The following is a 12,194-nucleotide window of genomic DNA, read 5'->3' as shown; positions in this document are numbered from 1 at the left end:
TCAGTCACAATTTCAGGAGTAACAGATATTCCGGAAAATATGATTTTCTGCTGTTACCAAATGTCCCTGTTGTGCCCATTACGACCCGGCAGCACCTGGACCCTCACCTGGCACCGCCGTTATCTCCCGCAGACACAACTTAGCAGGAAAACTTGACTAATAAGTAAAAAAACAAAAAAGCAAAAAACATCTGCAACGCGGCAGATCATAAACCGGGATCAGGGAGTGACTGATGGAAGAAGATCCTGACGCTGATTAGTAGAGGATACAGTGTCCCACTATAACCTGGTGGGGGGGGGGGGTGTGAGTAATTTTTGAAACTGGCACCTAAAATGTAAATGAAGGGGCAAAGCTTCCCCAAACCTCAACCCAAGGTGGAGCCTGTGTCTGCTGTACACTGGTGGTGACTGAATGTGGTCCGTCAATAAGACGTCTCTGGTGTGTACAGGAGTGATATGTAATCTCCTCTTTTCAGCCGGTATTTCTCTCCTAACACCCAGGTGTAGATAAAGCTGCTGTGACTCACTGCTCCCTTTCCCGCCCAGTAGTCGGATACATTGTGACGTTTGATATACAGTCCTCTCTGTGCTGATTGGTGGAGACCTAGCAGCTGTGACTCCCTGCTCCCTTCCCCATAGGTCTGTAATCTGACACCTCAGTGACTGTAGGTCTGTATAATATACAGTCCTCTCTGTGCTGATTGGTGGAGACCTAGCAGCTGTGACTCCCTGCTCCCTTCCCCATAGGTCTGTAATCTGACACCTCAGTGACTGTAGGTCTGTATAATATACAGTCCTCTCTGTGCTGATTGGTGGAGACCTAGCAGCTGTGACTCCCTGCTCCCTTCCCCATAGGTCTGTAATCTGACACCTCAGTGACTGTAGGTCTGTATAATATACAGTCCTCTCTGTGCTGATTGGTGGAGACCTAGCAGCTGTGACTCCCTGCTCCCTTCCCCATAGGTCTGTAATCTGACACCTCAGTGACTGTAGGTCTGTATAATATACAGTCCTCTCTGTGCTGATTGGTTGAGACCTAGCAGCTGTGACTCCCTGCTCCCCCTCCCCTCTGCATAGCCCTCTGTGTAATAGGTCACCTCACTGGGCTTTAGTTTGTTTTCTAGAAAGACTGAATTCAGCAGTAAAAAGCAGGTGAGGAAGGAGGGAACATGAGAAGAGCCCTAGTGAGTGCAGAAAGGTGCACTTACCTCTCCTAAGATGTATTACAAAGTGCATTCTAGAGCACCTCTCTATAGCGTTTGATTGTTCTGAGATCCTCTGTATAAGAGGAGCCCGTGACTGGTGAGGAGGGGGAGGACTCCATGCCGCACATCCCTTTAATGTTTGGGCGTCCATAGCGCTCACTTAATGTTTTATGCCAATCATACTCCGTACAGCGTCACCCGGCCGCACCTATATTATATCACCTTATTAAATGTCATTTAGGGTGGAGGAAAGGAACACCCAGTAGTTACAAGAAGTGAAAACAGGAGAATTAAGAACAAGAAGCAGAACATCTGAACTGAGGCCAAACTAATGGGAGCAGACGTGTGCACTATACACACGCGTAATATATAATGTATATACCATATACACACGCGTTATACAGTGCACATATAATACAGGCGCGTTATACAGTGCACATATAATACACACGCGCGTTATGTATAATGTATATACCATACAGGTATTATATAAAGTATATACCATACAGGTATTATATAAAGTATATACTATACACACACACGTTATATAATGTAAATACTATATGTAAACAAACTAGCAAAAACACGTTATATCGGATAAAGGACACAGATCTTTCTAGGAAAACCTACCGGGTCGGTTGATAAATTCGCAGTGGCCCAGACCAGCGATGTCCATCCTCTTCAGAAACAGGACCATGGACGTCAAATTTGACTCTTCCACTTTAGGAGTCAGAAAGGGTTTCATGTCCTTCTCGGCAAACTCCTCCGTGTAGAGACAGAAGACTTTTCCTACAGAAAGAAGGTTTCTTGATATTTAAAATGAAAAAAAAAATTAGTGTTCAACTAGATATCAGAGTAAAGGAACCATCTATGAAGTGACTGAACCCCCAGAGCTGCTACATCTCCGACAGGGGGAGTCTTGTGGCTACATGCAGGAGGCTGGCAAGTTCTAATATCATGGGTGGTCCCAAAATGTGACTACTGGAGGCATCACTGTGACTTCCGGCTGCGCCCACCGGCAACTAGGGGGCATCACTGTGACTACTGGAGGCTTCACTGTGACTCCCGGCTGCCGGGCCACATCTACCGGCAGATGGGACTACTGGCTACTGGAGGGATTACTGTGACTACGAAGACGATTCATAACAGTATCAAAGTCGGAGGGTTTCACATGGGCGTTTTTTTCATTAATTTTTTTTTCACTGAACCCATTTTGGCTTATGGACAGAGAGATTGTTTTGTCTTCCTGGCTTCAGTGTTTTTTCATTGATGATTACTGACCCATTCTTTTCAATGGGCTTTTTCACACTTGATTTTTTTTTTCACTGATCAGTTGTTGTCAGTGAACTCAAAAAAACAGTGAAAAAAACGTAAGTGTGAAAAACCCCATTAAAAGGAATGGGTCAGTAATCATCAGTGAAAAAACGCCAATGTGAAACCACCTTTAGTGTTATGAAATAGCAAAAGAAAATAATTTTAAGTTTGGGGGTCACCACAACAAGAGGAACTGTATTAAAGTGTTGCAGCATTAGGAAGGATAAGAACCACAGCCCTGGATACAGGGTAACAGCCCGTGCACCGCAGACCCGCAGCATCTTTCAGGTTATGGTGAGCTCAATGCGTTCTGAACCCTAAGCCCCAGCTGTTTAGAGACTTGGCAGGTAGGTGGTCCCACACTGACAAGATTCCCGGTAATGTGAGTGGTGTTCATATTTGGGCTACAGACGGGATAGTTACAACCTGCTCCGTATGACTTGGATTTCATTTATAAAATCAAAGCAAAATGGTAAAATTATAGCAAAAAACACAACACAACTATTCTATAGCAACAATATACCTGTGGGACAGGTGCCCAGGACCTGCTTCCTCATCTCGGCCCGGATTCTACTGATGGGCTGTGTGATCAGAGACTCGGCCCGGATTCTGGTATTATACACCTGGAAGGAGACAATGAGGAGCAGTAATGAGGATCTGAGAGGCGGCTCCTCGCTTCTTCCAGTTGCCTTTAGCCAAGAGACGGACAGAAAAACAAGTAATGATCCCACTGGACCTTTCTCAGGGTTGTCTGATAAAAGTGAATCCAGGAGGAATTCAACTCTTTCCAATATGGAGCAAAATCAATTCACTACCAATTATTCCACATGGAGCAGGATGAGCCACAAGTCTCCAGGAGGGGACAAATCCCCATTGGAAAAAGAGCCACGTAGAATGCATTCTGTTTCAGCAAGACCTGAGCCCCTTCAATTTTCCATAAATTTGGAAACCAGTAGGAGACGGCTTGGATCCCCACAAATCACGAGAATGGGGGTCCTGTTCTCAATATCTGGTGGTGCGGCTAGTTGAGCACGCTTCCTGATTATCCATTTAATACTTTGGACCATCTCCGACACACTCCTAGTCAGCGATATTGGAAAGCCGGAGACACCGGAGCCAATTTCTGACGCTCTTATAATATTGATGGGCGTGGCAGGACAAATGCTCAACCTGCTGCTCCACCAATGAGCAAGAACGGGACCCTTGCTGCTTGTGATTGGTGGGAGTCTAGAGAGGGAATTCCATCTGGGTCAATGGACGTCACCTGTTAAAGGATGTTGTAGTTGTTGGAAGTCGTGAAACGTCCTCTTTAAAGGGGTGGTTTAGTTTACTAGTTCTGTGTGCTACCGCTCCACCTTCCACCCAAAAACCTCATCTTACTAAACGTTAGAAATGAATAGTCCTCATCCATACCTGCCGCTCCATGTTCTGCTCCATGGACCTTCACTGCTCGACTCCCGGCACATTCAACCCACAAATAGAGATGGGACCATGATAAACCAAGCCCTAAAGCATCGGTGTGGGGTGGGTCATGGCCGGATCTATTGGTAACTTGGAATCCGCCACTAACCATTGGACCTCTCTCACTTCACATCAGAAGGATACAAGGAATGAAGAAGGTCCATGGTTTATAATGGGGGGAACAGCAGTTGGACCATCTCTAGTGACACCAAATTATGTGATCTGCTTTAATGTATTGATGCAACCCCTTTAAATACTGGCTGTACATATCCCTACACCATGAGCCTTTGCAGGTATGGAGAATTTTATCTTTCAAGCCAAAAAGAAAAAAAGATGCCCCGTCAAAGCCCCACTATCCCTATACCCCTGAATTAAGTGCAATAGAGCTGCAATACCAGTTATGGACAGGTGTGGCGCTGCATTAAAAAAAATAAAAAAAATGTTTTTTGTAATCCTGGTCTTAGGTTTTGTCCCTACTTAAACCTTCTACCACCCCAATCCCTATCACCCCCCTAGACCACCAGGGAATTAGATACCCAGTAAAACCCCAGGATTATTGCACATTAGTCCATATGTGTTGTATGGCAGCAGTTGGATTAGACTATCCTGGCCATAAAGTATCTGCCAAACAACCCAAGCAGAGTTTGGAAGCTGAATGGGTTTGGCCGGGGCTTCAGGAGATGCGTAGACACAGATCACACAGTAAGACTTGGATCGGAGCCGAGAAATCCCATATGGGAGAAGCAACAGGAAAGAACGGAGGAGGGGATTTACCTTTCTGCGCTCAACGCCGACATCTATGACAAAGTGAATGTCGCTCATCCAGACGAGGGTCTCGCCCAGACTGGTCGTTAACACCACCTTCCTCCTGGGGTCTTTACTGCCATAGTCCAGCCCCTCGTATGGCAAGTATTGGGGAAGGCTCTGATGGGGATACAGCGGGATGGGGAGCAGTGCGTCCAGTGTAGGGTTTCTCTGCAGCGCCTCCTGCTGGATCAGGTCATGGGCTTCTTTTATTTCCTTCAAAGAAACAAAAGAAATGAGATTTGTATCCTAGAGAATCTCTATGCAATAAATTCACAGCGGTTGTCCTTAAAAATTAGAAAAATCAAAAAAAATAACAGCTCACCAAAATGAAGATGATAATGTGGACTGGGAGCTATGGAGGACGTCGCACGGAAGAAAACGCTGAGTTACTTCAGGGGAGTCCAGTGTGAAGATCCAAAAAAAAAAAGGAGGCGAGTCCAGTAAAAACATGAAACTTTTATCCCATGATTAGATAAAAACAGGGTAATGAGCACAGGGATCAAAAAGTTGACGCGTTTCGGATGGAGCTGCGTCCTTAATCATAATCCTTATCGCAGCTCCATCCGAAACGCGTCGACTTTTTGATCCCTGTGCTCATTACCCTGTTTTTATCTAATCATGGGATAAAAGTTTCATGTTTTTACTGGACTCGCTGGAATCACCTCCTTTTTTTTGGATCTTCACACAGTCCTTAAAAAAATCCACTAAAGTTTGAATTACACTTTGGATATCATGGTCAATGCCAGGTGCGGATACCTTGGGAAGGGTCTGACCCCATTAAACTAGCAGCCCCCTCATGAAATCTCATGTGAAATGAGGATATTTTACCGGAGATGAGTCAATGCCTGGGTTGTTACTGAAACAGAGACTTAATCAATATAATAAAAGGGGATGGATTTGTGGGACACCCAACTTAAAAACGACATCTACCACCAGATTTACAGGTCACCAATGTCATGCTCGTTACCTTAGGGGTTAACTGCCACTGGTTTTCTTATGTTCTTGAATGTCCGTTACATCGAAAAAACTACTTTATAAAAACATGCTAATGAGCTGGGGGCACTCAGGCCTACGTCAGCCAAGCGCCTCCTGGATCCGTGATCTGGATCCTGGATAAATTATGCACGCCCCCTTCATAAAAATTCATGCTTGAACCTCCCACAAGTGCTGCAGACAGACTGATTTAAACTGGCTGCCTGCAAATCTCGCACATGCGCGGAGACTCTACATCTTGTGCAGCCGGCCAGGTGACGTCATCAGTCTGCCTGCAAATCTCGCACATGCGCGGAGACTCTACATCTTGTGCAGCCGGCCAAGTGACGTCATCCGTCTGTCTGCAAATCTCGTACATGCGAAGAGGCTCTACACCACGTGCAGCCGGCCAGGTGACGTCATCAGTCTGTCTGCAAATCTCGCACATGCGCAGAGGCTCTACACCATGTGCAGCCGGCCAGGTGACGTCATCAGTCTGTCTGCAAATCTCGTACATGCGCTGAGGCTCTACACCTTGTGCAGCCGGCCAGGTGACGTCATCAGTCTGTCTGCAAATCTCGTACATGCGAAGAGGCTCTACACCACGTGCAGCCGGCCAGGTGACGTCATCAGTCTGTCTGCAAATCTCGCACATGCGCAGAGGCTCTACACCATGTGCAGCCGGCCAGGTGACGTCATCAGTCTGTCTGCAAATCTCGCACATGCGCAGAGGCTCTACACCATGTGCAGCCGGCCAGGTGACGTCATCAGTCTGTCTGCAAATCTCGTACATGCGCTGAGGCTCTACACCTTGTGCAGCCGGCCAGGTGACGTCATCAGTCTGTCTGCAAATCTCGTACATGCGAAGAGGCTCTACACCACGTGCAGCCGGCCAGGTGACGTCATCAGTCTGTCTGCAAATCTCGCACATGCGCAGAGGCTCTACACCATGTGCAGCCGGCCAGGTGACGTCATCAGTCTGTCTGCAAATCTCGCACATGCGCAGAGGCTCTACACCATGTGCAGCCGGCCAGGTGACGTCATCAGTCTGTCTGCAAATCTCGTACATGCGCTGAGGCTCTACACCTTGTGCAGCCGGCCAGGTGACATCATCAGTCTGTCTGCAAATCTCGTACATGCGCTGAGGCTCTACACCTTGTGCAGCCGGCCAGGTGACATCATCAGTCTGTCTGCAAATCTCGCACATGCGAAGAGGCTCTACACCACGTGCAGCCGGCCAGGTGACGTCATCCGTCTGTCTGCAAATCTCGCACATGCGAAGAGGCTCTACACCATGTGCAGCCGGCCAGGTGACGTCATCAGTCTGTCTGCAAATCTCGCACATGCGAAGAGGCTCTACACCACGTGCAGCCGGCCAGGTGACGTCATCCGTCTGTCTGCAAATCTCGCACATGCGAAGAGGCTCTACACCATGTGCAGCCGGCCAGGTGACGTCATCAGTCTGTCTGCAAATCTCGCACATGCGCTGAGGCTCTACACCTTGTGCAGCCGGCCAGGTGACATCATCAGTCTGTCTGCAAATCTCGCACATGCGCAGAGGCTCTACACCATGTGCAGCCGGCCAGGTGACGTCATCCGTCTGTCTGCAAATCTCGCACATGCGCAGAGGCTCTACACCACGTGCAGCCGGCCAGGTGACGTAATCCGTCTGTCTGCAAATCTTGCGCCGGCCATGTGATATCACCTTTTTTTATGAAGGAGGGGGGGGGGGCATAATTTATTAGTGGACAGAGCCAGGAGGCACTCGGCTGACGTAGGCCTGAGCGTCCCGGCTCAATCGCATATTTTTATAGAGTTGATTTTGTGGTGTAACAGACATTCAAGAACATAAGAAAACCGGTGCCAGTTACCCCCCAAGGTAACGAGCATGACATTTGTGAAAGCAAATCTTGTGGTAGACGTCCTTTAACTGGTGCTGAACTGGATGCTGGGAAACCAAAGAAGACTACCAGTATTATGTCCTTCTAATTTTATATTTAATCGACCAATCAAAACCTAAACAACTTGTTTTACAAGATAATGAAAAAACCCAGAATAGTTGTAAGTACAAGTGGCACATCCCCCCCACACCCAACAATGACTTCCTGGTCTAGAAAAAGCAGCAGCAAATAAGAATGTAGAAAGTTCCACAATCATCATAGAAGGTCAACGGTTTCCTTCTTGTAAAAAAAGGTTACATAAAAATAGAAGCCAAACGATCAAACGGGTAGAAACAACCCAGGACCCTCCCACAACCACTTACCTGCTCGCAGGCCAGAAAGACAACAACGTCCCCTTCCTCTTGCGTGTGGTGGATTTCGAACAGGAGTCTTAAAGCCGCGTGGAAATAGCCCCTCTGAATGGCGGAGGTGTAGACGACTTCTGCTGAGTATGCGCTTTCCACCTCAACGAGAGGAACATTTCCGTAGTAAGAAACTATTTTACTGGATAGTCCGGGAGGGGAGATAATCACCACCTTCAGCTCAGGTCTAGCCAAGAGGATGTCTCGGAGGAACGCCAGGAGGACGTCTGTAGACACCGAGAGCTCGTACACATCATCGATGATTATAACTCCATAGTTGGACAGCAGGGGATTGGACATCATCTCCCGGAGTAACATCTCATCTGTACAATACCTGGAATTGTAGGAAGAGATGAAGCAGCAGAAAAATACGTTAAGAAACAGTTAACTAAAAGGAATAACGAGTGGCCAACGCTACTGGAGGGTCGGAGATCATCTTGGTGACACATTTAAAGTCCCATTACTGTGGGTTAAAAACTATGCAAATGAGCCTGACGGGGGTGGAGCCCCTCAGACTCATCTGCATAATTTTAAAAGTTTTTTTTTTTTGTTAAACCAGGGCATAAGAAGAATATAAAAGAACAACAGATCCTGCCAGAAGGGGCACACACCAGTATGTCAGTGTCCGTGGCTCACAATCCTTTATAATTTAGTTATTTTATTGCGTTTTACCTGGAATGTGACTCTCACGTTACCTATGGATACAACTTTAGTCTTCATTTTTAAATTTTTTTGTAAATTGCCTACTAGAACCTCCTGGTATTGACCACTGGAAATTATTTCTCATCCCTTTCATTCGAAGTCCCACTATGGGACTAGTCTATGGGTTGTCCTCTTGAGCTCACAAGAATTTCAGGATCCCAACAGCCCACCACGTGCCAATGAGAGGACTAGGACTTCCAGCCCCAAGGTCACACCTTCTTTTGTGGGTGGGGGTGACCTAAAAGTATTGATAGCAAATTCATTTTTAGGTACTGCACCATTTCTAGAACAAACACTAAACGGTCACGGACCCTTCACTTGCCGATTGCAAGTATGGAGTACCATGGGAGGCTCTATAAAACAATGACGCAATGGCTCCAAGGAGAAAGTTACTGAAGACTATGCACCTTTACATAATTGGGTGTCACCAAGCTCTAAGCAGATGCCTGATCCAAACTGGTGATACATGAGCAGATGCCCATGTCTTGTCCTGATCCAAACTGGTGATACATGAGCAGATGCCCATGTCTTGTCCTGATCCAAACTGCTGATACATGAGCTCCGAGTGCATGGAAGAACCACACAATCAGAGGGTCCTCACATGGGCGAATGGTCTAAAAGTGACCCCATTATCATTCAGCCAATAGTTATTCCTTCTGCCCCCACACCCCAGGAACGTCAACATGGTCATGCAGTTATCACCAGGGATGGAGGAATAGGCTTCTACCAAAGACCTGGTGGCTGATCCATATGAAACTGACAGGTTTATCCAATGGTTATGAAGAAGACCCCATTTAGAGCCAATGACTTTCCCCAGGGCTGGTTTTTCATGGATCAATTCACCAATAACCAATCAATCAAACCTATTGATAATCTGTCCAGTGTGTGGCCTGCACAATTTCCACTCCAATGCTACATTCAAGTCAACGTAATACATTTGACTGCTGAGTTTTCGGACTTTGTACGGTGACAGTCTGACCTAATAAAACTCTGTGTCTCCGTCTGCTTCTTGAGATGTAAGAGAACTCGTTATCTAAGCTTATTTGCCTTTAGGAAGGTTGCACAATTTTATGATGCCTCATCACGGAAAGCAGCTGACAAAACGTAACGCAACCTCGTGTCACCGCAGTCACCGGATCCGTCGTCTTCTCTGCCACCGTGACATTTACCGAACGCTGGGGAAGAGACATATTGGAAAAACGCTAGACAGGGCAACACAATTATGTCAATATGGAGGAAATAACAAGTGCATCTTCTATGGAAGCTCTACGCTCTAGAGAAACAATGTGTCCGCTGCTCAGTACATGGTTATATGGAGAGGAATGCTGAGTCATCATTTTATAAGATATAGTCCTAGGGTGGTTGTTTCTACGATTGAGCCAAAATCCCATTTTATTTCTGAGACTGCACTCCCTTGCCAATGCTGGAGCCCCTGAGGCACTTTAGCTCCATTGGATAACAAATTTTTGCTTCCCATCTTTTTCATGTTTAGTTTCACTAGGAGGGATGTATAGGTTCTTTGCAACCATTGTGGCCCAAAGCCAATACTCTGCAGCAAGTATATGGCAACTTCCGCCTGTTACTGGTTGTGGCAATGAGAATTGGTCAAAAACAAATGATTTTTTCATTTTTTCCACTTGGCCCCTTGGGAGGGAGGCAGAGCAGGATATATAAAAACTTCACCAGGTCGTCCATTGCCCATTAAAAGGTCTTTGCACCAGTTGCAAATTTTCGTGTTTAAGGGCAAGGGGGCCAAGCCTAGTGGAAGGGTAGCTCCACTGCCTAGTACATTGCCTTCCCAAGTTTGGGATGGTTTTGTGCACCATGTTGCGTACTCAATGCTGCGGTGATGCAATAGCCTTACCATATGGTCTTGGACTGGGTTCACACCTGGGCTTCTTTAACCCATTATTACACGACGAGAGCGATACAAACATATTAAAAATTCAACTAATGGGCACCAATGGAACCCAAAATATCCCATGGGCTTCACCGGATTTCCATTCAAGTGTCTGCCATTGTCCTAGATCAGTGATGGAGAACCTTTTAGACACCGAGTGCCCAAACTACAACGAAAACCCACGTATTTTTCGCAAAGTGCCAATGCGACAATTTAAGCAGCAACTTATTACTCCCTGCTCTGTCACAGGTTTAAATGGCATAGGCATCCGAGGACACCAATACAGTAGAAAGAAGGAGAAGAATCATTGTAGCTTCCTTCTGGGCTGCCTGGGACCGCAAGAGTCCTTGAGTCCTGTCTGGCAAACTCTATCCTGGTGTGATGGCAAGGGTGCCCATTAAGAGGGCTCTGAGTGCCACCTCTGGCACCCGTGCCATAGGTTCGCCACCACTGTCCTAGATGAAAAAATCCTCCAAAATGGTTTGAAGCAAGATCCATATTGTATTGTGCAAGATCCATATAGTATTGTGCATGATCCATATAGTATTGTGCATGATCCATATAGTATTGTGCATGATCCATATTGTATTGTGCATGATCCATATTGTATTGTGCATGATCCATATTGTATTGTGCATGATCCATATTGTATTGTGCATGATCCATATTGTATTGTGCATGATCCATATTGTATTGTGCATGATCCATATTGTATTGTGCATTAGTATCTCACACTCGTCTAATACATTGTATAACTACTATAGATCGTTAGATAAAATCTATTATCCACAGATTATTAATTAATAATTAATTAATAAAATGTTATATGGACATGTGCGGCCGCTGCCTGCCGAAATGTCACCATTTATCTGCGCCTCAGCATGTGAAGCATAAAAATGAGCGCAGCAAGACGGAAGTATGACAGACTGAGTCATGGAAGAGCAGAGACAGCAGGACGGAGACGGCTCCAGCACTTTACAAGTCACCAGACACCGCTGAAACCTCACTTTTTTTTTTTCGCAAAATGTGCCAAAAATTTAAAGGGCTCAAAATAAAAGGCCGCTCTAGTCCATGGGCGACTAATAAATAGCCAAGGATAAAGAGCGCTGCCGTTTCTGGAATCTGTAGAAAATCTATCCCAATGCTGCAATGGTGAGTGGTTGCCAAAATGGGAAAAATTTCCGGTCCATAGGCACAAACCTTTATAATGGGTTGTACCAAGTTTGATCCTGAGTATATTGCCCTTCCCCCCCAAATCGAGAGGCAGGTGGTGCAGCTATTCGGCTTTTCAATTCAATACTATGGAAGCACTGGAAAGTGCTGCGCACAGTGCTCTTGACCATCTGGCATTCCTATTCCCTGTCTTCACAAGTGCTGGAGATACCTGAGCGCTGTGCTCAACAATTTTCGCCACTCCCATTCTAATGATGCATTCTCAACCTGCTGTGCCATGAAATCGGTGAGAACAGAACCCCCATTGTGATCAATGGGGGTCCCAACAGGTGGACCCCACCGATCAGATTGCTATCCCA

The 12,194-nt window shown here is 46.3% G+C and overlaps 1 protein-coding gene across 6 annotated transcripts in view; it reads right to left on the bottom strand.

Annotated features, from left to right (window-relative positions):
* DHX32 (DEAH-box helicase 32 (putative)) overlaps positions 1-12,194 on the bottom strand; it is a 44,515-nt gene that overhangs the window by 6,837 nt on the left and 25,484 nt on the right. For all 6 annotated transcript variants that reach the window (XM_072130824.1, XM_072130821.1, XM_072130822.1 and 3 more), the window contains 4 exons: positions 8,022-8,394; positions 4,754-4,999; positions 3,042-3,141; positions 1,835-1,993 (listed from right to left, as the gene is read on the bottom strand). In XM_072130824.1, the coding sequence (XP_071986925.1) occupies positions 1,835-1,993; positions 3,042-3,141; positions 4,754-4,999; positions 8,022-8,394 (878 nt within the window). The remainder of the gene's footprint in view (positions 1-1,834; positions 1,994-3,041; positions 3,142-4,753; positions 5,000-8,021; positions 8,395-12,194) is intronic.

The sequence above is a fragment of the Engystomops pustulosus genome, chromosome 11, assembly GCF_040894005.1.
Source record: "Engystomops pustulosus chromosome 11, aEngPut4.maternal, whole genome shotgun sequence".
In the NCBI taxonomy this organism is placed as follows: domain Eukaryota; kingdom Metazoa; phylum Chordata; class Amphibia; order Anura; family Leptodactylidae; genus Engystomops; species Engystomops pustulosus.
The sequence above is the reverse complement of the archived record's forward strand: the minus strand, read 5'-3'. Positions and strand labels throughout refer to the sequence as shown.